This window comes from Coccidioides posadasii, chromosome 4 (genome assembly GCF_018416015.2).
Source record: "Coccidioides posadasii str. Silveira chromosome 4, complete sequence".
NCBI lineage: Eukaryota > Fungi > Ascomycota > Eurotiomycetes > Onygenales > Onygenaceae > Coccidioides > Coccidioides posadasii.
In genome coordinates, this window is record NC_089410.1 from 1,647,823 (window position 1) to 1,674,908 (window position 27,086).

The window sequence follows — 27,086 nt, forward strand, 5'->3', positions numbered from 1 at the left end:
CGCATCAATCGGGCCGAAATAGTTCGACCCGATTTTGGCACCGATGCCAAGAACGAGCTTCATATCGTCGGCGTTGACCGTAACGCGCTTACGGTGCGCCATTGCCATAACAGAGCCTATATTACTCAGTATAATTGTTGGTGCCATTGCTAAGGGTGACTTACACTCAAACAGAGCGCACAAGGTTGCTTCAGCCGCCTCCTGAAGTGACTCAATGGCAGTACGTTGCCAGCGATATTCATGTCCTTGGTGACAGGACAAAGTAATTTCCCGAACCAATCGCTGGAACGGGGCCACCGGCAAGATTAGCTCGGTAGAGCTCTGGAAGTGGCGGATTTCCTTGATGGCACCTATTTTCACCAATTAGCATCAAGACCGTTACCAAAAATCGTTACTTTTTGACATACGAGTGCCGGCCTTCCAATTTTGAACGGGGGGGCGGGGGCGGGGATTCTCCTGGTCAAAGTTGGCCAGGTCAACATCTTTATTGGCTTTACGCCAATTGCCCTTCTTCAGGGCCCATTCTTTCAATGCGGCCTTGTGCCGCTCCTCTCCAGCTGTGCGAAATGGACGTGCACGGGGAAAACTAACATCTTGTCAGTAAACAATGTGCGCCAGAGCAGTATTCTGCAAGCACTCACCTCTTAACGCGACCCATTTTGTCGCAGTATATGTTCGTTGTACGCGCGGACGTCGAAGCGCAGTAAATAAAAAGGTGGTTGGGGGGGGAAGGGGGGGAATCGTCAACGTTAGCCCTGAAGAGAAAGAAGAAGAAGAGGAAGAGGAAGAGAAGAGAAGAGAGACTGACCTGATGTTATTATCCTGTAGCCAGCATAGCAACAATGTGTTGATCTTGCCCATAGCAACATGCCTGTAGAATGTAAACAATGTGTATAGTAACCATCCTACAGTACTTGGTCAATACACTCTATAATCCCATTATCCTGTAGCCAGCATAGCAACAACGCGTTGAGCTTGCCCATAGCAACGTGCCTGTAGAATGTAAACAATGAGTATAGTAACCATCCTATGCAAGTACTTGGTCAATATACTCTATAATCTCATTATCCTGTAGCCAGCAATTCAACTCATCGCATACGATCGTGAAGATGGGGCCAAAACAATATTCAATGAGAGAGAAGACCCGTGCGGCACGGGAGCACCGCCAGGCCTTGGAAGGCCATCAAAAAGACATATTCAAGGCAGGAGAGGCGGATCGCAAGGCACGCCATGACGTGCTGAAGAGGATCCGAGCAAAACATGAGTGGTATGCACCCTCAGTGGTTTGCGTTGAATCATATTGACATCCATTGCAGGCAGAATAGCAGCGAGGAGGATCGCAAGATGATTGAAGATAAAGCCATTGAAGAGTTGATGGCCAAGCGATTTGCCAAGGGCAAGTCAAAGGAGTACCATGAGCACCAGCTCATGGTCTCTCAGCAAAAGGAGAGGGAGGAAGAGAAGAAGCGTCGCCGAGAAGAGGCCACAGAGGCCGAGAATGAAGCTCGGCAGAAAAAGAAGGTAGGATCCAAAAGTAACGAAATTTGGTAACGGTCCTGACATATTTAGGCCAAAACAAGCCAGGCGCAGCATCCTATTGCTGCACGTAGGGAGGCCCGATTCTGCCAAATGATAGCCAGGCTTGAGGCCAAGGTCATGGCCCATGGTCATGATTGTCTTGCTGCGGTCGGTGTGTCGAGAGAGGGGGTTGAGGAGGAGATGAGGGGATTCCTGGGCCAATTACAGGGTCCGAGTGAAGACAACAACAGCCCACCTGCCCCAGAGGAGGTGGAGGAAGATGATTTTGAGGTTGTGGTGTCCTCTGATGAGGATGATGAGGAGGACAATGAGGCGGAGGATGATTGGATTATTGATGCCTAGGGGAGGAAGTTAGGTTTTTAGTTCTTTTTTCATATTAATTTGAGAATGGGGTGCCATTAAATTGGCAAAATGTTTTATTTTCCTGAAGAAGAATGTTCCATTTTGTAGAAGAAGAAGATTTTGTAGTTGGTTGCTGTACTTACAGAGTAAAATGAGGCTAACTACCTAGAGATTGTCAAATTTTGCGTGGGCTCTGACCACATTTTGTTACTTTTTTGACTAAGGCAGAACTTAGAGAAAAATCAATTTGATTGTGAAAAAAAAAAAAAAAGAAAGAAAAACCTAATGGCTGAAGCCAGCAAACAAGCAAAATCTACAGAGGTTCCTTCAGAATTGACCATAGTTCAACATGGAAAAAAACAATTTGTATTGTGGAAGGAGCTGCATCATAAGTTGTTTGTTACTTGGTGGTTGACTACTGAAGCTGCTCAGTTGGTTAATGATAAGAAGCGTGGTGACCCCAACTGGAAGGCAAAGCAACGCCATTCTGATTTTTGGTCAAAATTTGATCAGGTGGCAGAGCATTCTAAGGGCACTCCAGGGGTGATTTGCAAGCATTGCCAAACCTTTCTCAGCCATCCAAGCTTTTCTCGAAACGGTACAAGTGGTCTGAAGAAGCATTTAACGAGCAAAGATTGTACAAAAACTGGTGACGGACAGGGTAACACTCTGGTTAACATGATGGTAGGTCATGGATCCTAATTTCCCAAATGTAACGAATTTTAGTAACGGTCCTGGTGTCTTAGCAACAGTTTCCGAAGCGTCCTCGAACAGATTCAGATCTGCCTGTTCCTGAATGCAATCGAGACAATTTCCTCCGGCAGCTTGTGCAAACATTAATATCCTTGAATCTCTCATTTCGTGCTATTGAGAATCCAGCATTCCGCACATTAATAACCATGCTCAACCCTGCAATGGCTTTACAGATACCCACACGAGGAACATTATATCAGGTCATGAATGATATGTACAATCAGCTATTCCGAAATCTTCTCTTTGACCATGACCCAACAACCAAGGTATCTCTGGCAGTGGATAATTGGACAAGTCCCAATAACCTTGCCTTTATGGCAATTAATGGTTATTACATTACAAAGGATTGGGAGTACCGTGAGCATTTACTGGGTTTTGAAAGTTTAGAGGGTGCTCATACTGGCAAGAATATGGCAGAGATTCTCCAACAATCACTAGCAGCATGGAGGCTTGAGAGCAATCTTCTTGCAATTACAAGTGACAATGCATCAAACAATGGTACCATGCGAGCACATCTTACACATCAGTTGAGGCCAGCATTGCAGCAGTTGAACAAGACAACTGATTGGGATGCAGAGAGTGGGACAATACCCTGTCTTGCTCATGTGATTCAACTTGTGGTTCGAGAGCTGGTTTGCAATCTCAAGATTCAGCCAGACAATGATGCTCTACCCACTACCTTTGATGAGAGCTCAATTACTGATGACCTAGCATCAACAGACACATTTGCAAATACTCTTAGAAAGGTAACGAAATTTGGTAACGGTCTTGATATACTTGAGTTGATTTACTAATCTTTGCTTGACAATAGATTCGTCTTGTTGCCAATGCAACCAATGCCTCCCCCCAACTCGCTGCACGTTTCCGAGAATATCAACAAGAGAACCAGCGCAAGATGATCCAAGATGTTCGCACAAGATGGAATTCCACCTATGAGATGTGTGTTCGTGCCTTGTTGCTTCGACAAGCTGTGGACTTATGGATCCAGGACTCATCACCAAAATACCAAAGGCTTCGCTTATTGGACCATGACTGGAAGCAGCTAGAGTATATGGTTGGACTGTTGCAGCCATTCAGTCGATTTACCAAGGTACTGTCCAAAACAACAGGCCCAACAATTCATCTGGTATGGGCAACGTACAATCATCTTTTCCAGCATTTAGAAAGAGAGGAGGACAAGGCCCAACAGTTGACAACAAGAGAGAACATTCAAGAAGCTATCAAAGCTGCCAACTTGAAATTCCAGAAATACTATGGTGATACTGAGCATCCAAAGGGTGAGCTGCTAGCTGTAGCTGCTGCCCTCCATCCATCACGCCGCATGAGAGCATATGATTCAGAGGATTGGACCAGTGATGAGCGTGAAACATACCGACAATATATTTTGAGGTTTTACAAAAAGCATTATGAGAAATATGAACAGCCAAGAGAAGTAATACTTGATGTGAATGATGTATGTTTGTTATAAGTATTATTCTGATTTCTTCTCTGCTAACTTCTCTAGGATATTGAGCAAATGATTTTTGAGAGACCCCATCAAAGACGAGCAAATTTCCAAAATGAAATGGAGCGATATTTAAATGACGAGAATTTGACATCACCTCGAGCTCCAATTCTGGAACAGTGGAGGATGCTAGAGCCTGATTTTCCAACTGTTGCTCGGATGGCAAGGGACATTCTGGCTATACCTTTGACAGGGGTTGGGGTAGAACGGGTTTTCAATGTTGCTCGGGATACATGTCATTATCGACGATCGCGGCTCCATGCATCTACAATCAAGAAGATCATGCTGCTTAAACATGGAGATAAGGTGCATATGCTGGATGAAGCACTCATATCGCATGAGGAGTTGGCCAAGGAAGTCATCCAAGACAATCAAGATGATCAAGATACCCCAGAGATTGTACGGGAAGAGATTGCAAGCCTGCTAAATCCACTACTCAATCCAGATGAGGAACAGGAAATACGTCAACGTTATCAATAGATGATAGACTCAAGTAGCTAATAGCTTGCAATATGATCCAATTATGCAAAGAGCATTACCAAATTTCGGTACTTTTCCGAAGTTGAATAAATTGATAAAATTATGTTAGGACCGTTACCAAATTTCGTTACTTTTTGACAACACAAATGGACCGGGGTTCCCGGTCCCATCCTACACTTTACTGGTCCCGTCCCATATACAATATTGAAATCCCGGTCCTATCCCATTTTGTCATGTCAGGTCCCGGGCCCGTCCTACTAGCTAGATTTTGATCCCGGTCCCAATGCCATCCCAATCCCAATTCCCACGGAACTGTCCCAATATGCTGTTAAACAACCCGGTCCCATCCCATTAAGCTGAGCTTCAACCTGATCCCGTCCTCGGGACGGGAATTGGGACGGGAATCTGGGACCGGGACGGGAAATCCCGGAACCGGATACCACTCTATATGGCATGCACTTGATAGTGCTCTGGATGCCTAGCCAAAGAAGATCCAGATGCAGTATAAGTTATGCCAGAAGAAGTAAAGAGTAGATATCTATATTATATATATTCTCTTATTAACTCTTGCTCTCTTCTGCTCTGTTCTCATATCATATAATATATCTGCATTGGCCTGGCTGACACTCTCTGACTTCTACTTGCTAGCATTTCTGCTGAACAAAGAGCTTCTAGAATGAAGAGCTGATGACAGAGCAGAAGCTGCTCTGGTTTCTGTCTGAATATATGATTGGCCATCCAGCTAAAAGATTCTGCTATTCTCACAACCATACAAATAAGAATGAAGAGTTTATTATGCAAACTCTGGGCCAATCATTTATCAAGATCTACAAGACTGCAATTATCAATCTCTGAAGCTACTAACAGAGCTGTCATACAAACTCTTACTCTTATTCAGTTAGCCAGACTGTCTGAGCTCTGCTTAAAACTTATTCAAGACAGAAGCATGAATGCAAGAAAACAGAGTTTGTAAATTGTGGTGCAGAAACTCTGCTGAATAAATATTATGAGAAGAATATTATACAGCTGATTGAGTACTGCTGACAGAGCTGGTCAGAGTCCAAAAAAGATTAGTTAGTGAAGCTATATCTCTATACTACAGTAGACTTTCTAATGAGCCACAGCATGCTTCTTTACAGTGAATTTCACTGTACAGCACAGCTGGCTGATCTCTTTACCCTGGAGCTAACAAATAAAGACTTAATCTCTTGCTTCTCCATGATTTAATTATAGGAAATGGCAAGACTAATCAGATAGACTGGATTGAGTATGCTACAGTAATGCACTATTATAATCTCTTGCTCTGCACCATGGCACAGACAGTCTTTTATCTCTTCTACTGATGGAATATTATACAAGAGTCATCACTCTAGTTTTATAATCATCAGAACTAATACCAGCTGCACCTGATCAAGAGAAATAATATAAGAAAGTTCCTGTTGTACAAGACCCAGCTGAACTGGATTCAACACATCTACAGTGGAACAGAGCTTTCTAGTCTGAAGAAGACCCATACTAGGCAAGCTGCTGAAGCCAGACATGTAGAGTAGATTGGAGTTAGTAAGAGCCAGATCCACCATACTGAAAGATGAAATAGTAATGCTCTCAGCCAGTGCTATCTGACTAACATTTCCAGAAAGTTTATATAAGCTATAGCTGACTTTAACTTCTGCACACCTGGGAACTTTTACCTGCTGTAGGCCAGAGTGTCTGTGTCTAAGTTACTGAAGTGCACTGTCTGGCTCTGGGTTGATAACTGGATGCAGTAATTTGAGTTATACAATACTCAGAACCCCAACTTCTGTCTTCAGAGGCCAGAGCTGAGAAGATTTTCAGATTAGAGTAATTCTTGAAACCAGTTCAGAGAATCTTCTGCTGTGCAGCTGGATAAAAATAATCTGACTGCTTAAGAGTTTCTACATCTGCTCTATTATCTCTGTATAATTCTTCTGCAGAACTCTATTATTCTTCAGTCTCTCTTTTCCAGCCATCTTCTGTGGACCAGCTCTGTGTTCATGAGAGAGAACTATTGTCAGTTTGCAGAGGCAGTTCAGATGGCCAATATCTATAAAGAGAAGCCATACAAAATGCAGCTGCAGTAGATAGTATCTATAGTGGCAGATCAGCTGTATATTGTACAGTAGAATCTGAATATGATCTGTGATTATTTATATACTGCTCTGAAAACAGAACTGCAAAAAATTAACAATCAGTTAGAAGCACTGACCAGTGAACAGGTTTCTTTTCTTATATAAGTATTTTTTGCTGGTCAAAGAATGATAACAGCAGCTGCTGTCTTTGAAGATAAAGATGAAGAGAGAGACAGTAATTCTACAGCATTCAGAAAAGCACAAGTCTCAGTCTGTTTATTAGAGATAGCTCCAGCCTCTGCTAGTGTCTCTGTTCCAGCTATATATCAGCTTTCTTGTACAATCACTACAGTTCCAGATCTGTAGCAGAAATGAACAGTTGATCTGGAAGATGGCTCTTCAGTACAGAGTCTAGATATCTTGTACAGAGCAAAATAGCAGTCAGGTGGTACAGAGAGAATGTTCTACAGCAAAAGAAAGATAATTATTGATTATATTAACAGACAGAGACAGGGAAGTGCCAGTGGCAGTGCTGCTGTAGAGAAACTAGAGCTTGTACAGCAGCATGGGAAGCTTAGTTTAAACAGATTATCTAGAATACTGCAAGTAAAAAAGAAACTGTCCTGATTCTTATTATGGTAAACCCTGTTTATTATATCTAGCACAGCCCATCATACAATAGAAAGATAAAGAAGAAGAGATGCTAAATATATAATAGTGGTTTACTTGACTTCACTTCTTAGAGCTACTGGTTCTGAATACTGTATAGAAGTGCAAATTATGTTCAGATACTGTATACAGAGTCTGTATAACTAGGCAAGAGCAGTTAAGAAAAATCACAAAGAAAAGAAAGAAAGCAGACAAGCCAGAAAAAAAAGTCTATATATATCTAGTTTAAGATAATAGAATTGCTCTGAGAGTTATTCTCTGGCTTCTTAGACTTCTTAATCTTATACAGAAAGACCAACAGTAGATCTTCAGAGCAGAACAGAGAGAAATTAATTTCAACATGAATGAGATTATTTGCTGTCCCACTCTCAAGAAGAAGAATTAGGCAGACAGAAGACAGTTCCAGACTGATTTTACTGTCTGATATATATAAATGATCAGCAGCTCTGTACAAACTCAGTTCTCTGTTATTATATCTCACTGCAGATTCTGGCCTGCCATGCAGAGAGCAGCAGAATGTATAGTCTAGCTATTTATAGTTTCTGCATATGTCTTCAAAGTGATTATACACACAGTAACATAATAAGAATGAGGCCATAGACTTCATCTCTGTGCATCTGTTGCAGATACTGCTCTAGTGCAAAGTTCTTTTATATAATTAGATCAGAATTGCATTAATGTACAACTGGCAGTACATGTTAATTTAGTAGAGAAAGATTCATTCAAGAATAAACTCCATATTTCTTTCTGATTAAGCAAGCAGTTGCTGTAACTGAGAGAAGTAAGCATACAGAGCCAGCTGATTCTGTTCAACAAAGAGACAGAGTAATTAATTATCAGTTTGGGCCTGAACAGTAGCTTCAGCAAGATTCTGCTCTATCTAATTAGAATAAGAGAGGGTTTATTGAACAAGCACTCTATATTAATAAGTCAGCATCTTCTTCTTACATTTCATTAATATACAGGGCTGTACAGACATTTTCTTTCTCAGATTTGTAAGAGAGAGAGAGAGAAGAAGCAAGCAGAGATCTTAGCAGTGGAGAATATTATAGTAACATAAAATTGTGAAATTATTCTGTGAGTCAGTTAGCTTGCTATTGTACAATTAATAGATGATGGCTGATGCATAATCTACAGAAAGACTCACAAGAGAAGCAAAGCAATAATGGCAATAAAGACTCTGATGAATAGACTTAGAGTAAAAAAAAAAAAGAAGAGAAGAGGAGAGAAGAGAAAAGAAGAGAAGAAAGAAAGAAAAAGAAAATCTGTTGTCAAGATAATACTTAATCTACTGTTTACTGATTCTGATACTATCTGCTATACAGTGTATCAGTATGGTGTATATAAACAAGCAGAGTATCAGAACAGTATCACAGCTGCATCAGACACTAGTACTGAGCAGCACTGCTACACACACACTCTGCCCCATACAGAATAGAGAATAGTATAATCATACTATATAGGCATCTAGCTATCTACAGAACCTATATTTGCCTGCTCTACAAGACCTTCTCTAAGATCCCCAGCTGCTGACCTGAGCTATTACAGATGGTCAGTCAGTCATCCAGTGGGTGCACCCCAATACTGCTGTTCCAGCCATACAGCACTGTCTGAAAGATCTCTGTAATAAAGAACTCTTACTGGTCCAAATGGCTGACTCAGCACCACTCTCTGTACCAGCTAGTATGCAACCACCAAGATAACTAACTGTATGATGCCAACCCCCCAGAAAACCTGGTTATTTTTGCAGTCTTGCTGACTAACCCCCTGTCTAACCAGGTTACATGGGGCGCCTGGGTAGTAACCCGCCGCAACCTGCCACCCCGCTAACAACCAATAGCAAGCATCCTACTCCATAGTTCCATAGTTATTGCAACTGGATCACCTTATGTAATGAGCAGTGTGGTGCATTTTTAGTTCCTCTGATCTGAAAGACGATGGAGTAAGTTCACTTCAAAAAAAAAAAAAGAAAAGAAAAGAAAGAAAAGAGAGCACACCTCAAAGAGCCAGAACAAGGTTGAAGGGCTTGATAGAGCTTGTCGGTTAGTACACCAGCAAAATGGTGAAGCTTGGTATGTACATTATTGGAAAAGAAAATATTTTTAAAGGCTTTGACGTATGGCATACCTCTAAAACTTACCTTTTTTTTTTTTTTTCTTTCAGGCAAGAGCTCAAAGAGGACTCCTGTCCGTCTGCGTCACAAGATTGAAAAGGCCAGCACAGCTAAACAGAGGAAGCAACGGAAATTAGCGAAAAAAGTTTGTTCCATTCAGCATATATGTGTATATGTTCATGGTGTAGATGCTGACTATTTGACATAGAATCCACAGTGGCGCTCCAAATTGAAAAAGGATCCTGGCATTCCAAACTTATTCCCATATAAAGACAAGGTTCTCCATGAAATTGAAGAGCGGAAAAGGTTGAAGGAAGAAGAAGCCATGCGATTGCGCGAGGAGGTGCTCCCTCGGCGTCGAGGATTCGGTGGCGTTGATTCATTGCCCGATGCCGAATTAGCTCATGTCGAAGAATTAGACAGGGTCCATGATCTAATAGATGACGAGATGGAAGATGGAGATGACCCCGGTCCTATGGCTGCTTTATTAGCGTCGGCGAAAGCAAGAGCGATAGAGTACGCAGAACAAAATGGTGACGAACAATTCCATAAAGTGGATGAGGACGTCGACAAAACCGAAGATGAGAGCGGCTTCGGTGGCGACAATATTCTCTCAGTGAAGCCGTCTTCGGGTCCAGTCTTGATAGAAACCTCGAGACGGGCGTTCGATAAGATGTTTAAGCAAGTCATTGAAGCCGCCGACGTGGTATTATATGTTTTGGATGCGCGAGACCCTGAAGGCACGAGATCCAAGGAAGTAGAACGAGAAATTATGGCGGCAGACGGTGGATCGAAGCGGTTGATATTAATCTTGAACAAAATCGATTTGGTCCCCCCGTCGATATTAAAAGGCTGGCTCTCGCATCTTCGAAGATCCTTCCCAACCCTACCACTAAGGGCATCAACTGGAGCACCGAGTTCGAACAGTTTTGACCACAAGCAAATGACCGTGAAAGCGACAACCGAGGCTCTATTGAAAGCACTAAAGTCATATGTTCATAGTAAGCAGCTGAAGCGTTCAATATCAGCGGGAGTGATCGGCTATCCAAACGTTGGAAAATCGTCCGTCATCAACGCACTGGTCTCACGCCTAAACCGGGGTGCTGCTTCAACATGTCCGGTTGGGGCAGAAGCCGGTATTACTACAAGCTTAAGAGAGATCAAAATTGACAACAAATTAAAGCTTATTGATTCTCCCGGGATCGTCTTCCCAAACTCTGATAAAAGGAAACCATTAGATAAGAAGCTTAACGAAGAAGCGCGCCTAATCCTCCTTAATGCAATCCCGCCAAAGCAAATATCCGATCCTATTCCTGCCGTTGCGCTTCTCCTGGATAGACTGTCCTCCTCCGGCCTCATCTCCAAAATGCTTGAGTTTTATAGTATACCACCTCTGTTCCCTCTTAACGGAGAGAAAACGAACGATTTCCTTGTCCAAGTTGCCAGAAAACGAGGACGGTTGGGCAAGGGGGGTGTGCCAAATATAAATAGTGCTGCGATGACTGTCATCACCGACTGGCGGGATGGCCGTATTCAGGGATGGCTAGAGCCGCCTATGTTACAGGTTGCTTCTTCCACTGATTGTTCGTCTACAAGCATTGGATTGGATACAAAAAAAATCGTGTCTGAGTGGTCCAAAGAGTTTAAGATGGAAGGTTTATGGGGAAATGAGGATTATCAAGGAGATGAAATGATGGAGTGAACACGTCACTTTTCCATAGCATAGTTCTTTTGTTTATTTTTTTTATCAGCGTCAAAAGATTCAGATTCTTCTCTAGGAAATATTCAAATTCTAGATGATGAAAACGAAACATCATGTTATTTTGCAGACCTATGGTGTGTTTTCTGCCACAGGCTCAGCTACTGATGTCGAGTCAGGGTTAATGAAATTCAGCAGAAGCTTTGCCGCAGCACTATTTCCTTGGAACCCATTGTTGCCGTCCACCTGTGGGCACTTGGAGGCCAGTGCTCGGAGTGTTTGCATGTGACATCGTAACGTATCGATGAGTTCGCCTCTTCTACCAAAATCGCTAGCTTCCACCAACGCGACCACAACAAACGGATTTGGTCCTGTTACCCACGACATTATACCTTGTTGAATATGCTCATATAGCAGGGCATGAAACTCTAAGGGATCCTGAGCCTTATCCACGCAACGGTGTGCGGCATTATACCGACCACCTTGTACTAAAGCCTTTAACATGCGTCCAGCACTTGGCGTACCCATGTTTTCCGGTTTTGATCGCACGGTCGCGGCAACAGCCTTAAGAGCTGGTTTCTTATCACCATGAGCACTAAAGAGCACTTCTGTAATACACCGGCAGCCAGAGCTTGTAGCCACAAGTGATTCCGCAGTCGAAGCGATAAAATGGAGCATAGGAAGTGATGCTGCGTTAATCAGTTCGTTTCGACGGACTGTGGGGTCTTTCTTTGATGTCCAGGACCTGATTCTGCAGACTTCTTCGAGAATTTCTTCGTCGACGCTGCCGAGCAACCACGACAATTTTTCCCCTCCAAAAAGGTAAAGTAAAGGTATTCTATGGGATACATCATTGACTCGGCGGAGTAAGTAATCACGTCGCTCTGCTTCTGGAAGACTCTCACCAAATAGTTCAGGAAAGATCAATTTGGCTGTGAGTTTCGTATCATCAATCACTTCATAGGCGACAAGGATAATGGTTCGGGCATGCACGTCCTCCACTAGCATCGAAATCATACCACGATATATTCTCAGAAATGATTTTCTATCCTTAGCGTTCGAGTACGCAAGGACGAGACACATCAACCTCGACCCTGATTTGGTAAAAGCCAGATTTTTTACCAGGCTTCCATCTTCATCTCCTTTCAGAAGCTCCATGAATTCGGTGGCCTCAGCGCTACCAGGCTTCGCATTTAAGAAGTACTGGAGCATTGCATCGTGGAGCATGGTAAAACCCGTCGTTTTCTTTTGAATGAACTGATTGATGGACCCAAACAGATGCTGCATAATGGGATTTCTTTTTTCAGGAGTTTCCTCCAATATTTGCGACAGTTGTGCGGTCAGTTGAGCAGCAGCATCGGTCTTGAATAAGGCGAATTCAGGGCCGTACCATTCGCGTAGAAGCATATTCCTCTGTAGGGATGTCGCCGTTATCCGGTAGATATCATCCAGAATCCAAGATGCTTCTGGATGCCTCATTAATTTTCCAACATTGCCATAGAACTCTGGTATGATCATGTTTCTAATTTCTGAATTTCCATGCACAACAAGTTTGGCCAGTAGAAATTTGCCGTACTTGCTTTCCGCTAATTCTCGATAGGTTCCCTTTAATTCCACAGCAATCGCTTTCCGTTGCTTGGCGGTGCCGTACTTCAGCGCAGTCTGAATAACTCTCACAGCATCATGCTTGAACACAAATTCATTCACACGGCCAGTGATAATACTGTAGAGCTCTGTGACTAATTGCTCCCTTTCTTCACGAGTGACATGTGATTTCAGGCGCAATCGTTCCCATATTTTCTTCGTCCTAACAATCAAGTCCGAGTTTGGTTTGGCTAGTTTTCGTTGCCGGGCAAGCAACTTCTGCTTTATGTTTATATCATTCGACATTGCTATTGCAGATTTATTTTAGAATTGCCCTTGTGAACAGCAAGGAATAGAAATACATACCTTGACCGCGCATACCCGGGGAGGCCGCTTTTAAAGGCGCAATTAAAGGCCGATTGCTTCCGTCAATAAATGTCCCTCCATTTTGGTGCTGTACTTCTTCCCCAGGTGCCCCAGATTGAGAGTTCTTCGGCGATAGGCTTTGGGTATCGGAATCAAAAGGTTTCCTCACAGCTTGGGTCTTCACTTGCTTGGCTTCGTTGAGCTGTCTGCCGTGGGGTGTTGGCGACAGCTTTTTCAGTTTGCTTCTTTTCCTGGCATTGTCCTGGGTGCATTGGACTGCACGCTTAATTCCAGACATTTAGTCACACTATTTATACTATGCAAAGGTGATATATTTTGCTCAGCCAAGATGATGGGCTTGCAGGACGTTTTGCCTCTAGACAGAAAATAATTTTCACTTGATAACTTGTGAAGTTTGCACTGTTTGCATGGTGAGGGAACTTATCTCCGGACTAAAAGTTGGGTCGCTCGCATTCATTGGAAGCTTGCCTCCCGAGAGTTCTATCAGCCGTGCTCTGTGCTCGGTATGGAGTGCTTACCTATAACTACGTTGGCTAACCGTGACTTTCTCTGCATCTAAATACTTGCATCAACTGGGATCTTCCTGAATACAGCCAGCTATGGATGACAGCATTGATGTGGACGATCTTTTTGGTGACCCCAATTCCTTGGAGTTGGGCCTTGCCGCCCCTACACCGACCTGGAAAGGTTTATCTCAAAGATTTGACGAGTTACGGCTTTCGGGATGCTGTCGGTATGTTTGCTTTCTGCTGTCGCTTTGCGGAAACCCTTTTGGGAGGAAACTGAGTTGCTAATAGGAAATTAGCCTGGTCAAAACTGGGTGCGATCGCGTATATCTCCAATGACGGCCAAAAGGTCTTCTTACAAAATATCCTTTGCAACGCAGATGATGGTGAATGGTCCTTATGTGATGGGAGGTTTCGCTGTAAAATAGCAGAAGCACAAAGTGGCCATACCTTTATTCACCTCTGCTGGCATGAATCAGGATCTGATCTTGCAATTGTGGATTCTTGTGGCCGAGTCATGATTGTGTCCATGTCCATTGCACTTAATGCGTTTGCTGTCTCACGCTCAATAGTCATTGACCCCGATGATGATGGTAACCAGCCAGTTGGTTTGATGTGGCTTGGTGTGAACCGGCCTGTAGGTGCCGTGAGCTGCCTTGTTAGTTATACTTCTGGAAGCAGTCATTAACCAATAGCCTTAGGTGCATGCATTCAATAAAGCCTCCAAAACAAATGGTCGATGGGTATATTCTCGTTATGTCCGTCGCCCCCTAGGTCCATTTCATCCACTCAACAAATCCGCTTTGGTATGTGTGACTCGATCGGGTCATATTAGACTTCTATACCAAAGCCAGGACCCCAAGTGGAATGAAGTACACGTGGATCTGCAGACCGTTTCATGTTCCGACGATATCTTGACGCATGCTGCGCTTTCCGCTTCTCAAGGTTCTGCTCTCACCCTGTGCTATGTGCTCAACCGCGCTCATTCATAATAAAATAGGTGGGTCGATCTTAATGGTCACGTACTCTACGCAACATAGGCTTTTTGTATATCGTGTCCAGATCAAATGGGACGCCGCACCCGTTGATACAACACAGCAACAGCCAGTTGGTATTAGTGTGGCACAGACACCAACAATCCAAATAACTCATATTAGGACCGAAATTCAGAGAAGTGTGTTCCAAAGGGCTGACAATGATTATGAACGTTCGCCCTCTGCCAGGGTGATGCCTATTCTCACTCATCTTGACATTGTTGGGATAGCGTCAGATGGTTCGGCTGGGTCATATGTGGAACCGTACATCCTAGCGGCTTTTGCGATTCCCGTGTCTGCCTTGGAAACTCAGCGGCAATTCAACGGCACTTCTAGTATCGTTCGCTGGGCTCTTGAATCGACCGGCCAAAGTACCCACTCCTCTTTTGATGAAATACCCCCAAAAAGGCAGACACTTAACCTGACAGTAAGTTATTTTACATTCTTCGATCCTAGGAAGTGTGGTCCCCACTAATACTATTTTATTAGCCCAAAACCGAACTCACTAGATGGGATGATGTACATTTTGATAAACGTGTGCTTTCAATTGATTATTTTGAAGCTGGGAGCGTTGTTTCCCTGACATTTGATGATGGCAGCATTTCATTTTATGACGCAAAAACCATGAATGCAATTAGTGATAATGAGGATCTTGCAACCATTTCAAGTATGCCTCAAGCAGGGTTCAACCTCCCCAATATTGGATGCAGTACGCCTATTCTATATTGATGTGGTTGTGTCGGCCTTCTGCTAACTTTTCCAGTAACTTGCATATCTTTTTCTCCCAATGGCTGCTTAGCCGTAACCCTTGATGAGGATTCTGAGCTTCACCTTCATGTTATGGAGCATTCATTCGGGATAGAACATGGGATGTATAATGATGGTATGGTGGCTAATGTATGTGAGCTACATGATGCTGTCTGACATCTATATTTATAGAACAGTTTGGTGCTGCTGTAGCTGCTCTTGCTTTAGCATTTTCACATGCATGTAGCAATGACAGCAGCAGCGACGATGTGATGATGATTGCAGCCCGATCTCTCACTCCTGGTAATGCACATGTTCAAAACCATGTCATAAGCATTGTTGCTGATTGTTTCTAGATACTCGAAAAACATTTATCACTGAAGTCTATCATGCCTTATCTGTGAATGCTGACTTTACAATCGAGCAAGACAAGCTTATGAACAATCCATATATCCAAAAGTGCTTCAGTATGCAAGCTGCTCTTGGATTTAATGGGCAATTGGAACAGCGCAATCTTGCTGCAGCTATACCGTGGTTCACATTACAGCTGAGGCAAATTTCCATTCTCTTTGCGTATTTTCTTCACTTTAACAAAAGTGGCAGCGATTCGGAATGTCATGAGCCAGGTATGGGACGCTTGAGATTATTACTTTTGGGGGGCAGTATCTGATATGTGGGAATCTCTAGATATATTACGAATGGTGCTCGGCAATGTGAGGTGGGCTCTTGATCTGGCGAAGTATCTTATTGACGACCTGTTTGAAATAGCTTCATCTTTTGACAAACATTCAGGTGACCAATCTGGTAAGGCGGTGAATATTATTGTTTCACTCTACATGATCTCGTTGACCTTAATTTTTTCTCTAAGACAAAAAATTAGAGTCGTTTTCGATGCTTCTCGTCCTTTCCAGCATCCCTCGTGCATTCCTCAAGTATATATGTCGCGGCCTTCGAGGGATACCGAGCAGTTTTCGAAGTGCTACGAACCTCAGTACTGAGTCCTTTGGCGTATATTCTAATATCGTAAGGCTCATCGAAGAATCGCCTTTGAGGGTGGATGTATACGAAAAATTTCTCTTGAGCATCGATAACGTGATCAAATACACCTATCAAAATGCTGGTTTTGGAAGCACTGACAGGTCTATCCCAGAGAGGGATTTACTCATCACTGCTAGTGTACCGCCGGTGCTGCAGCCAGCTGTTGTGACTATCCTGACAAATACTATGACTTTGATTCGACCAGATGTTGACCTATTGCATTTATGCACTTGGGACTACAGCTGGTTAGGGATCGATGATGACAAGTTAACAAGGCTATTCCGGCGGCGGAATGAAGTCGATATTCTCAAAAAAACAATAACCCAACTGGGGGAGCCACAAGCAAAGTCAAAGCAACCAAAGAGACGATGTGCAAGGTGTTGTGCGGTCTCCGAAGATGCAACATCCCCCAAGTCTTTAGCTTCTTTTCGCTTGCTTGTGAAAACAGTTGTTCTACGGACATGTATTTGCGGGGGGTTGTGGATGGTGGAAAATCTCGATACCATCAGCAGAGGGCCCGTATCCGCGTGGAAATAATCAGGACAACGCGTTTTAAGTACGGAGTACAGAATGCATTTGCGGGGGCTAGCCAAATCTCAAGGGTTCTAGTTAAATATACACCCGCGCTCCACACTAAGTTCTTGATTTCTTTTGAAAAATTATAAATAATGGCTATTATACTCTGTACAGGTTTGGTTAAATGTACGGAGTAAAGGCTTTTTAATTCACACCTTCGTACTCCGTACATTAGGTCAGATTTAAATTTGTACTCTGTACGGAGTACTCCGTAGTTGGTTAAAAATCCATTGGGTTGTTGCTAATGTTGATTAGTGCACACTACGGAGTACTCCGTGTAGTTACTCGTTACAGAATTCATGCTTGACAAACTTTGCAAACTTCAAAATAGCGAGGGGAAAATTTTCCGAACCTCCCAACTATGAGAAATCGTCACACTATCCTGCTTCATAAAGCATCAGCACTGCAAAGGCCGTGCTGCTCTTATCAACATCGGAATCTCAAACTCGGTCAAGCGCCTCATTGTATTCCCCCCAATGGATCCTGGCGGAAGCAGGCGAGTACTAAGTCACCCGGAATATCAGAGGCAAACAACTTTCAGAAGGATGATGCAATTGGGCCGAAACCACTCAATCGCCCTCTAGGGTTACCATACCCTCCTCAGGTTGGGCAAAACACAGGAGTTGATAGTCGAACGCTTCGCCAGCGCAAAGCTGAGTTTATGAATCACGAAAAGCACATGGAACGCCGCATTCAACTGTCTGTACCGTTCTCCCCATCTTATTATATTCTTTAGGTATAAGCTAACATAGATCTATTTGGATTTAAATATTAATAGTGTGATGGAGTTTTCGAAACCGTATTTTCGTGAATGGACCGGATTGCGCTACCAAGAAGGAAAAGCTTTTCTATCAAACCAGCGTATCTTTAAAAGTGACAAAGCACTCTTCTTCCCAAACCTTTTTGGACGAACGCTAGATCGGTTGAATCCGTTACAGCATACCACCCCAGTATTTCGAGGGAAAATCTCTATTGTCAGTGTCTTCTCAAGTCTCTGGGCAGAACAGCAAGCTGCTTCTTTTGTTGGTATAAAGCAGAACCCAACGTTGCATCAGATACTTCAAGGGTCGAATGAACTTGTGCAGCAAGTACAAATCAATGTCGAGGATAATTGGTTAAAGGCTCTTCTTATCAGGAGCTTCACGTCAAGACTGCGAAAGAAATTACCTGAAGCACAACATGGCAAGTACTTTCTAGTGACGAAAGGGTTTACAGATCAATTGAAGGAGCAAATCGGGATCATAAACGGCAAGGTTGGATACGTATATCTTTTGGATGAAGTTTGCCGAATTAGGTGGGCCGGCAACAGCGTTGCCACTCCACCTGAGATGGAATCTCTTAATAATGGTCTGCGAAGACTGGTTGAAGAAAAGCGGAGGAACATGAGCATAGGTCAATGAATTTGAAGCCTAGATCTGCACTGTGGTCAATCACTCCAACAGCAACCCAAAATGTACGAGACACATCGTGGGGCCGATCATGAGAAGTCTCTCCGGACGGTACACCGTACGTCGTGTCCATTAGCGTCCCAAATAAACAAGGCTATTGATCATCGTATGTACATATATACGACTATAGCATTTGTACGAGTGTTTCCTGAGTGAAATCCTGCTCCTAATTCAGTGCTGAAATCCGCTTATTCTTCTCTTGATCAATTGGTCGATCGATACTAGACGGTCAACGAAGAATAGCAGTATCAACGAAAATACAACAACATTAGAAAACAAATACCTATAAAGATACCAAGAAGGAGCCCATCTCTCCTTCTTTTGGCTCCGATTTGGTTTATCAGCGAATTCACTCCAGGGACTTGACTCGCAGCACCGATTATTCTGCGGTTTATGCTCGCCAAGGTTTCCCTCTGCAAGACGAAATTATTGTTAACAGCATATGCCTGACTAAGGACACTGTCCATCATATTGTGGCTATTATCCAGATGTGCCCGTTCTTCCAACATATAATCAGCTTCCGCAATTGGTGGATTTGACGCGCGGTATGCGCTAATATCTGAGCGAATATTAGAAAGCAAGTTCACACGATCGCGAGTTTCAGAGATAGCATTGTGCAGGCGTCTAAGTTCATGTTGATGCTCTTGAAGAACTGCTCGGTGTCGGGAAAGATTATTTTGTTTCAAGGCGGAAGCGGTTAGGCCAGATTCCGAATCCAAGAGTCGGGCCAGTTGAGAGATGAGATATTCACGCTAGGGATGGTTATTAGTACTTGCGTTTGGAAAACTAGACCCAAGGACCTGTCGCACACGCTCAAGGAGATCTTTCAATTGAATTTCAATACGTTGTTCTTCTTCCGAAGGCTGAGCGGGGATTTGAGCCGCGGAAGCGTACTGGGCATAGGTATGGAATAACGACTCGGTCTAGGTAGTTAGCAAGTGGCACACATGAAGAAAGCACTCTTCAGCAGCATATACCTGAGTCTCAAGCGATCGAGCCTGTTGGCGGAGTTGGGCCCACCCATTACCGGTTGATGAAGACATTGTCCTATTACACAAGTTTCGAAGGAGTAATGGTCAACGTGCTAGAGGAGTTTAGCCCGTGCATCTTAAAGATCATGAAGCTTGTAAGTTTGATATCTCGTACGAAGGCTTCAAGATCAAAAAGGCCGTGATGTGACTTAATAGGTCTTGGGGTTGAGCGTTTTCAAAACTAAAGCCTTGTCGGTTAGTCACGTGATGTTACTCGCCTATCCACGTTAGCAAAGACTTCAGCCCTAGCCCACAAAATTAATTGCGATGCCAACCCCCAACTTCAAGTCGATATCAACACGACAACTTCAAATCCGCTCACCATGGTACGTTATTAATTGCGCTTTGATACTTTGCATTGCTAATAGATTTAATAGTCGACCATGAAGGTGAAGACCGGCCAGCTCTGGGGCAAAAACAAAGACGAGCTTATGAAACAGCTCGATGAGTTGAAGACGGAATTGGGTCAATTGCGGGTTCAAAAGATTGCTGGTGGTGCCGCATCCAAGCTTACTAGAATGTGTGTTAGAGAAATGTCTTCCAATCTGTGGATTCCAAAATATGGTGAACTGATAAAAGGTTTTTCTTGATTCTGGGGATAGTCACGATCTTCGCAAAGCGATCGCACGAGTCCTCACAGTCATCAATGCTAACCAACGCGCCCAACTCCGACTTTTCTACAAGAAGAAGAAATACCTCCCTCTTGATCTCCGACCAAAGCAAACCCGCGCCATCCGCAGACGACTCACGAAACATGAAGCTTCAGTTATCACAGAGAAACAACGAAAGAAGCAAATGCATTTTCCGCAGCGCAAGTATGCTGTGAAGGTGAGAAATTTTGATAGTAGGCCTTTTCTTATGGATATAGCTAATTAAATTTGTGCCAGGCTTAAATTTGGAGTGATTGCGGAGTATATGTTTCAAGCTTTCTTATCATGATAATATGTTGCAACATGTATCTAAAACGATGCACTTAGCAACAATGATGAAAATCACTTTAGCTGTCCTCCCTTTCACCATTCCAGCTGTTGAAGCTATTCCATCTTAACTGCTGCCAAACTCCCGCACATGGCTATTTTTCCATGTCATGGTTGTGTCGTCTTGTCCTAATACAATGCCTTCCCTAAAAAACGAACCATATCTGGATTTAGTTTCGGTCAGCCTGCCTCTGTTACGGCTTGACACCACGAGTTTCATACTTTGACGTCATCTACACTGAGTATTTTGGGGTCAACTTATTGTTGAAACGCTACTATAAAGATCAGCAAGGACTTAAGCCTGTTAACTTCTATAGCAGGCCCCTCAGTCTTAGGTGCGTTGGAGTTTCAAGACACTGCAGGTTTGGTTGAAAGGAGCCCGGGGTAGGGTGGTCCGTGAATAGCAGGAGGAGTTAAAAGGATTTCTCTACAAGAGTTTGGAGAAGTCTACCAGCCAGATGGCCAGGCATCAGAGAGTGCACCAGTGCAAACTATACTGGAGATCAGGGGGGTTTGGGCAGTGGTGGAAATATGGTTAAGCCATCACAAAACATTTTCCTGTGAGCAAGAGGAGAGCTCACCTGATGATAGAAGTAATCAAGGGACAGGCCATAATGTAACTAATCTTTCACAGACAAACAGTATCTTACGTGAAATTTCAAAGTAAATTACTAAGCTAAGCTATATATTAGTTTACTCCGTAGTGAGAAAGCTGGTGGTTATTAATGGAGCAATACTCCGTATGCGGAGGAGCCTGTTGCAGGAACTTATTGTCCCAACCCCTGTCTCTGTACTCCGTAGAAGTACTCCGTATACCCGAGGGGCTTGTAACAAAGGGAAGTTTGAGAAAACCTTAACTCCACCTGAAAGCCACTTGGAAGCCATGATCGCATGTGCAGAGATTTTTCGTTGTTGATCGACATAAGGCTGAAAATAGCGCATTCACTTGAGAATCAAGCCTTAGCTTGAGGTGCATGGATGCATACAATAAGAGGTTCCTCAAGCACCTTATTCAAGACCCATGCTTTCTGAAATTCTTCCCTAATTACCCCGCGTAGTTAAATTCCCAAACTAAAGACAACAAAATGGGATCAATGTCGAATTTCTCTGGTCCACCACAGGTTCACGCCTTTGATGGCCTCCTGTTTGACTTTGATGGAACAATAATAGACTCCACAGAAGGTTGGTTTCAGGAAGACTGTATATTGCAATTATTGCTGACATCAACTTCTTGTCGCACAGCAATCGTGAAGCATTGGCACAGGTCAGTATGATATGGCATGTTTATGATTTTACTAAGCATTTTATCTTGTCTCTAAACATTAATAGAATAGGACAAGAAATTGGCGTTGACCCAGCAATGATCCTTGTGACATCCCATGGCCGTAGAAGCATTGATGTCCTAAAGATCCATGCTCCAGAAAGAGCCAACTGGGAATGTGCGTATCGTGTATATCAGCTCACCTTATGCTCTCTATACAAAATGCATGCTAATTCCAGACTTGCTCAGATGTCAGCTCCATCGAGGGTCGGATTCCCAAAGAATATGGTAGCGATGCCGTCGAAATTCCTGGTGCAAGAGATATTTTAAATGCACTCGATGAGGCAGGGGCACCTTGGGCAGTTGTGACATCTGGAACCCAGGCTTTGATAAATGGTTGGTTAGACGTGCTGAAGCTTGCGCGCCCAAAGAACCTTGTGGTCGCAGAAGACGTGAAAATTGGAAAGCCAAACCCTCAGTGTTATCAGTTGGGGCGTTCGCGGCTTGGGTTTGACGAGAACTCATCAATGCTTGTCATCGAGGATGCCCCGTCGGGTGTCACAGCGGGCAAAGCAGCGGGCTTCAAAGTCCTAGCGCTTGCTACAACCCATGATCCCACCCGATTGAAACAGGCTGGGGCTGACTGGATTATACGAGACCTTCGAAGCTTCAAACTGATTAAGCATGATGGTCAAGTCCAAGTAGAAATACGCAACTGTTTACAATGACAATAATACTGGATTGCTCTCGAGATGTTCATACTTTTCTTCTGATCTAAGAATGCCATGCCACGAAACTAACAAAAGCCCCCACAATCGGTACATAGAAGTGGCTCATAGACAAGTAGAAGAATATATCCTTAAGCTATGAACTACTCCGTGAGAACCAGGTTAAACACAGAGATCCAAGACAGGACAACCGTCAAGAAGAAAGCGACGCCCTTTTGAGACAGGAAGAGGGCCAATTAATGCTATGTAGAGTCGACCGCACTGTCCTATCGTTAATGAGCTAGAGCCGGGCTAGTCAAGTAATGAGGTAATTGCTCTTGAATCAATCCAGGTTTATAAAAAAAAAAAAAAGAAAAGAAAAGAAAAGAAAAGAAAAATTAAATTGGCTCTTGCTTTGAACAATATATGTAATTTTTGATTTGCAAATACAAACGGAATTAAAATCCTTTTCTTTTAAAGAGAAAAAGGAGAGGAACGCTTTGGGCTTTTTATCAAGACGTTTCCATCCTGCCAGGGATAATTTGAGCCTAGTGGAGCCTATGCCTGTAGGACAACAGGTGTACGGAGTACTCCGTACAACGAATTGCTTCTGTTGTGGAACATCAGCTGGATAATTTAGAGTGGCTTGTGCAGCAAGTTGAAAATGTAAGCTACATGTGAGATCATTACCCACCGGCAATTCGACAGGGCTGTATGCTTTTGCCATGGAAGGTAATGCTGCGGTATTCTCGCGTATGCGCGCCGGGGCCGGTATTCTCAACTTCCCCGTCTTCCTACTAGCTGACTACGGAGTACTCCGTAACCAGTTAATTGTGTCCCATTCCAACCCGATCAGTGATGGAGCCAATTGCCGCCCTTTTGATCAGGGACCAGCCAATGAGGATCCATGCCTCGAAACGGTCTTTTCCCGTCCATCCCTCTCCCCTAAGCTTAACGCAAAGTTACCAGCAGGTTTAACTGAACCTTGGCGCTGCCTCTCCCTGGACGCCTTTCCCGCCAGCAACCACTCCTTCACTCATCACTTGCTCCTCATTGCATTCGTTTGTTTCCTTACTCCCAGTCAATCATTGTTATTGCATTTTACTCACTGTCATACACTCATTAGCCATTCAATCCAACTTCTTTCATTCATTTAATACTGTGTCTTTTTCTTTCTGGCCTCTGTTCTCTCATTACTGAATCGCCAAAATAACTGAACAGAGTACACTCTAATTTCAATCGAGCCAGAGCCTGTTTACATGTGTTCACTCCATATTTAACACCAACACATATAAGGACCATCATGCCCTTTGTCCGGAGGCAATGAGCTAAATGTTGACTTGGAGAATCGCCTTTTGCTCGGGTATCTGAGCTCTCCACTTCCAGAGTTCGGAGTCCGGTCATTCCTTCGAAGGTCTCCCGAAATGGATTACATCCACACTCCATTTCCCTGTGGCGAGCACAATGTTGGTCCTTTTATTGACCCGTCCGTCGGTTATGGTGTTCCAGCTTCGTTTACCCAGTGTAACCCGCCCACGGAGCCTTGTTTTGTTTCCTATTCTCCGAGCGAGTTCCCCGGATTCCCCGGGTTTTATGGACACCCAGTACCCTTCGAGGATTACCATGAGTATGTCGAAAATCTGTCAAGACCCCGTTTGACGAAGGAACAAGTTGAGACTTTGGAGGCACAATTTCGAGCTCAGCCAAAGCCAACTAGTAATGTAAAGCGCCAGCTTGCTATGCAAACAAACCTCACTTTACCTCGAGTTGCAGTATGTACCCAGTTTGAGAGTAGATATAAGTGGAAACTAACTCACCTTTCACAGAACTGGTTTCAGAATCGAAGAGCCAAAGAAAAACAACAAAAGCGTCAAGAGGAATTTAAAAGAATGCAAGCGATGAAAAGCTCTGAAAACCTAAAAAGAGAAGAAATTTCCTCATCTACCGATGCTAGAAGAACACAATATGCGGACAAAGTTTCTGGTCCTGACCATATGCCGGGCGAGAACCAAGTTGTGTCAACCCCAAATGACGGCAACTCGAATGCAGAGCCCCTAGGAAATCAATCAAATTCATCCCATCCTCCGGTGAAGGAAGTCGTTTCTTTGCCCCCATCGCGGAAGTTAGATCCACGTGGGCCGCATGAGACAAGTACAACAAAGACCGTTGATGTTGCCGAGGAGCCTCAAAGCCGAGAAAAAAATGCCTTACCAGAAAAGAGCAATGACGGTCTAACAGCCGATAAACTCGAATCTTCCGCTTGGTCCATCTCAAGCCAGCTTAATAACGCCCTTTGCACGGAACCTATCGATGCGCCCAACGTGAATAGCTCGCAACCGCCCACTGAATTCAGATCCGCTGAACTCTGGCAACAGGAATCAGATGCCGGCAATAAACCCATTTTTTGCGTATCTTACAGCACATGCGAGGCGCATTCCGGTTTGTCAAAAGGCCGATCGTATCCAAACGATGAGCCCGTTATGCAAACTTTCCCCCATACAGCGATTCTGGACTTTGGCGCTACAGATATAAGAGTTCAACGACAAGAGTCTTGCCCATCATGTCCACAAAAATACTCGAGTCAGAGAAACCTTGTGCAAAATATGACCATCGCTGAGCGGTCTATTGAGAAAGAGTTGCAGGATCCACAAGTCTCTCCGCCCGATGGCACTATCTTCCCACGCCGTCGTGATAAGAAGCTAGATCTTGCAGCCCGTCGAAAACGGCCGCGCCCGGCTGCTATCGGAATCGGTGGGCCAAGTCAAGCCCTTGTTGGACCCTCTTCGATGTCTCCAACTACGAGAACACCCACATGGGCGGTATCCCACTCTTTACGACACGTCAAATCTTCGCACAATCTCTCCTCGAGCTTGAGCCCAAGATATGGGGGGATACGCAAAGTTTCGGCTCCCCTCCGTTCTCCTCTAGGGATGCGAGCTTCACTAGACATTAGTGGTGCTTCATCTTCCAATTCGGATTTTATGGTTCCTCCGTTAGTGGCGACAAGCATGGCACCACCCACTCCATTGACACCAGATGATTTACAATACCTAGTTCCGCCAACTCCAAACGACGCGCAATACTGTCTCTCGCCAACAGATGAAATGCGGTGTCCCCAGCCATTTCCATTATCGCACTCCATAGACATCCATTCTCCTCCGAGAACCCCGCACAATCCCAATGTTTTATCACAGCCGCATTATCACTCTTTCAATCCATTATCATCGATGTCCACAACATCGTATGAAGGTTATTCGCAGCCCATATCAAATGGTCCTATGTTGAATGATCTGTGGGTGGAGACAACAGTAAACCCAGCAAGTATGTCGGTGCCGGAAATTCTTATGCCCAAACCCATTCATATATTCCCCATTACCCAACAAAGCCACTCAAGTGCATGGAGCATGTACAGCAACTGGGGAAGATTGGAGAGTCAAGTTCCCGCCAACTCCGCAATGTCAGGTTCAAAGACCTAACTCATCATGGTCACAACATGGCCCTGCCTGTCCTGCACCAAAACTCTGAGTTTATGATCAAAGAATTTAAGCATCAGCAACATATCCATATGCTTGCTTCACACCAACTTGCTTCCGGGCAGCCGAAGATCAATCAAAGCCTTGGTGAATTCGGTGACAAAAATTACTGTTTAAAGTCTACTGTTCTTTGCGTGTGCATTTAGATGGGCTCACAGATTTCATATTACCCAATTGCTTTTGTGCCTTCATCATATATACATCGATACCTTATTTAACACCCTTTCCCGACATCACTAGCACTCAGCTTTGCCCAAATTTTCAATTATACCCAACCTAATTCTGCGGAATGTATATGACCACATGTGAACCGGAATTGGCTGGGATTCTATTTTGCTTTTCCCCACAAATTATCCACAACACAGCATTGATAAATTAATATTACTTAATCTCTAATCCTTTTCTTTTGGTTTCATGTCCAATTCTTGACTCTGGTTTCCTAGTTAGTCATGTCCTCCAAGTCTTTCTTTATCTTTCCCTTTCTTTGTGCTTGTGTCTACTGAACTTCATATGAAGCCTCTGGCTTCAGGACCCTAGTTATAGTCTACCTAACCCCTTTCCTATGTCCAAACCTTATCCTTCATGCTGATTACTGTTTAACACTGATATGTGGATTAATGTGACAGGCTGTGTCTTTGACAAGCAGCTACCTAAAAGAGCAAGGATATAATGAACTACTACAGGATTATCATACTTGTGTTGCATAATATTGTCCAGTGTATGAAGTAATGGTTCTAATAATATACATTTAGCTAATAAGCAGCTTCAAAGTGTAGTGCAATGCATGTATATACTCCTTTCCTGATCATGAAACCATATGCTCTGTCTACGCAGCATTGATATATTCTGCTTTACTCTCTCTATCCCTGAGAATAATACTTGTGGACATGACCCCATTGGCGTAAAGGGTGTACTGCTTCAGGGCAAAAAAAAAAAAAAAAAGAAAAGGTCATCCTAGCCAATCTGGCAATTTAAAAATGCATAATAAAAGGCACGACGGGGCCCTCCTTTTCATTGGGAAATAGAGGCTCGAGGAACAGTATTATACCTATCTCCATAAAAAGGAAT

At 43.7% G+C, this 27,086-nt stretch overlaps 8 protein-coding genes across 9 annotated transcripts; 6 read left to right on the forward strand and 2 right to left on the reverse strand.

The window, feature by feature from the left end:
- Positions 1–9,331: 9,331 nt before the first annotated feature.
- On the forward strand, positions 9,332–11,192 carry D8B26_007376 (uncharacterized protein; the record flags this gene model as incomplete). The annotated part of the gene is made up of 3 exons (XM_003066920.2): positions 9,332–9,449; positions 9,541–9,635; positions 9,699–11,192. The coding sequence occupies exons 1-3, from the start codon at positions 9,437–9,439 to the stop codon at positions 11,190–11,192; spliced, it is 1,602 nt and encodes a 533-aa protein (XP_003066966.1). The 5' UTR covers positions 9,332–9,436.
- Positions 11,193–11,321: 129 nt separating this feature from the next.
- Positions 11,322–13,452, reverse strand: PUF6 (pumilio domain member 6; the record flags this gene model as incomplete). The annotated part of the gene is made up of 2 exons (XM_003066921.2): positions 13,140–13,452; positions 11,322–13,081 (listed from the first exon to the last, which is right to left on the reverse strand). Exons 1-2 carry the CDS (start codon positions 13,435–13,437, stop codon positions 11,322–11,324), a joined length of 2,058 nt encoding a protein of 685 aa, XP_003066967.2. The 5' UTR covers positions 13,438–13,452.
- Positions 13,453–13,647: 195 nt separating this feature from the next.
- On the forward strand, positions 13,648–17,117 carry SIN4_1 (mediator complex subunit; the record flags this gene model as incomplete). 2 transcript variants are annotated; one of them, XM_066125518.1, is made up of 10 exons in its annotated part: positions 13,648–13,893; positions 13,958–14,303; positions 14,368–14,611; positions 14,667–15,127; positions 15,190–15,409; positions 15,464–15,583; positions 15,640–15,750; positions 15,804–16,073; positions 16,135–16,251; positions 16,316–17,117. In XM_066125518.1, the coding sequence occupies exons 1-10, from the start codon at positions 13,760–13,762 to the stop codon at positions 17,020–17,022; spliced, it is 2,730 nt and encodes a 909-aa protein (XP_065981601.1). In that variant the 5' UTR covers positions 13,648–13,759. The 2 variants fall into 2 exon arrangements, with proteins under 2 accessions (XP_065981601.1, XP_065981602.1); XM_066125519.1 differs by having other exon boundaries at positions 13,966–14,312; positions 16,316–17,022.
- Positions 17,118–17,391: 274 nt separating this feature from the next.
- ATP10 (Mitochondrial ATPase complex subunit atp10) lies at positions 17,392–18,461 on the forward strand (the record flags this gene model as incomplete). Its single annotated transcript, XM_003066923.2, has 2 exons — positions 17,392–17,760; positions 17,840–18,461. The coding sequence occupies exons 1-2, from the start codon at positions 17,423–17,425 to the stop codon at positions 18,459–18,461; spliced, it is 960 nt and encodes a 319-aa protein (XP_003066969.1). The 5' UTR covers positions 17,392–17,422.
- Positions 18,364–19,684, reverse strand: D8B26_007380 (uncharacterized protein). The gene is made up of 3 exons (XM_003066924.2): positions 19,487–19,684; positions 19,319–19,432; positions 18,364–19,261 (listed from the first exon to the last, which is right to left on the reverse strand). Exons 1-3 carry the CDS (start codon positions 19,550–19,552, stop codon positions 18,758–18,760), a joined length of 684 nt encoding a protein of 227 aa, XP_003066970.1. The 5' UTR covers positions 19,553–19,684; the 3' UTR covers positions 18,364–18,757.
- A 119-nt stretch (positions 19,685–19,803) lies between these two features.
- RPL35 (60S ribosomal protein uL29) lies at positions 19,804–20,557 on the forward strand. The gene is made up of 4 exons (XM_003066925.2): positions 19,804–19,866; positions 19,918–20,060; positions 20,143–20,368; positions 20,428–20,557. The coding sequence occupies exons 1-4, from the start codon at positions 19,864–19,866 to the stop codon at positions 20,431–20,433; spliced, it is 378 nt and encodes a 125-aa protein (XP_003066971.1). The 5' UTR covers positions 19,804–19,863; the 3' UTR covers positions 20,434–20,557.
- Positions 20,558–21,445: 888 nt separating this feature from the next.
- On the forward strand, positions 21,446–22,588 carry D8B26_007382 (uncharacterized protein). The gene is made up of 4 exons (XM_003066926.2): positions 21,446–21,699; positions 21,760–21,781; positions 21,847–21,956; positions 22,028–22,588. Exons 1-4 carry the CDS (start codon positions 21,603–21,605, stop codon positions 22,504–22,506), a joined length of 708 nt encoding a protein of 235 aa, XP_003066972.1. The 5' UTR covers positions 21,446–21,602; the 3' UTR covers positions 22,507–22,588.
- Positions 22,589–23,546: 958 nt separating this feature from the next.
- Positions 23,547–26,706, forward strand: D8B26_007383 (uncharacterized protein). Its single transcript, XM_003066927.2, has 2 exons — positions 23,547–24,257; positions 24,312–26,706. Exons 1-2 carry the CDS (start codon positions 23,910–23,912, stop codon positions 25,959–25,961), a joined length of 1,998 nt encoding a protein of 665 aa, XP_003066973.1. The 5' UTR covers positions 23,547–23,909; the 3' UTR covers positions 25,962–26,706.
- Positions 26,707–27,086: the final 380 nt, after the last annotated feature.

What these genes read in the sequence shown, in the direction of transcription:
- D8B26_007380 (XM_003066924.2), bottom strand. Translation starts at nt 19,552, where the DNA reads ATGTCTTCATCAACCGGTAATGGGTGGGCCCAACTCCGCCAACAGGCT. An exon ending in CTCGATCGCTTGAGACTCAG is followed by an intron (nt 19,433 to 19,486) that starts GTATATGCTGCT and finishes CTAACTACCTAG; the next exon opens with ACCGAGTCGTTATTCCATAC. An exon ending in TGAAAGATCTCCTTGAGCGT is followed by an intron (nt 19,262 to 19,318) that starts GTGCGACAGGTC and finishes AACCATCCCTAG; the next exon opens with CGTGAATATCTCATCTCTCA.
- RPL35 (XM_003066925.2), top strand. An exon ending in GCATCCAAGCTTACTAGAAT is followed by an intron (nt 20,061 to 20,142) that starts GTGTGTTAGAGA and finishes TTCTGGGGATAG; the next exon opens with TCACGATCTTCGCAAAGCGA.
- D8B26_007382 (XM_003066926.2), top strand. Translation starts at nt 21,603, where the DNA reads ATGGGATCAATGTCGAATTTCTCTGGTCCACCACAGGTTCACGCCTTT. An exon ending in ATCGTGAAGCATTGGCACAG is followed by an intron (nt 21,782 to 21,846) that starts GTCAGTATGATA and finishes AAACATTAATAG; the next exon opens with AATAGGACAAGAAATTGGCG. An exon ending in AGAAAGAGCCAACTGGGAAT is followed by an intron (nt 21,957 to 22,027) that starts GTGCGTATCGTG and finishes AGACTTGCTCAG; the next exon opens with ATGTCAGCTCCATCGAGGGT.
- D8B26_007383 (XM_003066927.2), top strand. Translation starts at nt 23,910, where the DNA reads ATGGATTACATCCACACTCCATTTCCCTGTGGCGAGCACAATGTTGGT. An exon ending in TCACTTTACCTCGAGTTGCA is followed by an intron (nt 24,258 to 24,311) that starts GTATGTACCCAG and finishes CACCTTTCACAG; the next exon opens with AACTGGTTTCAGAATCGAAG.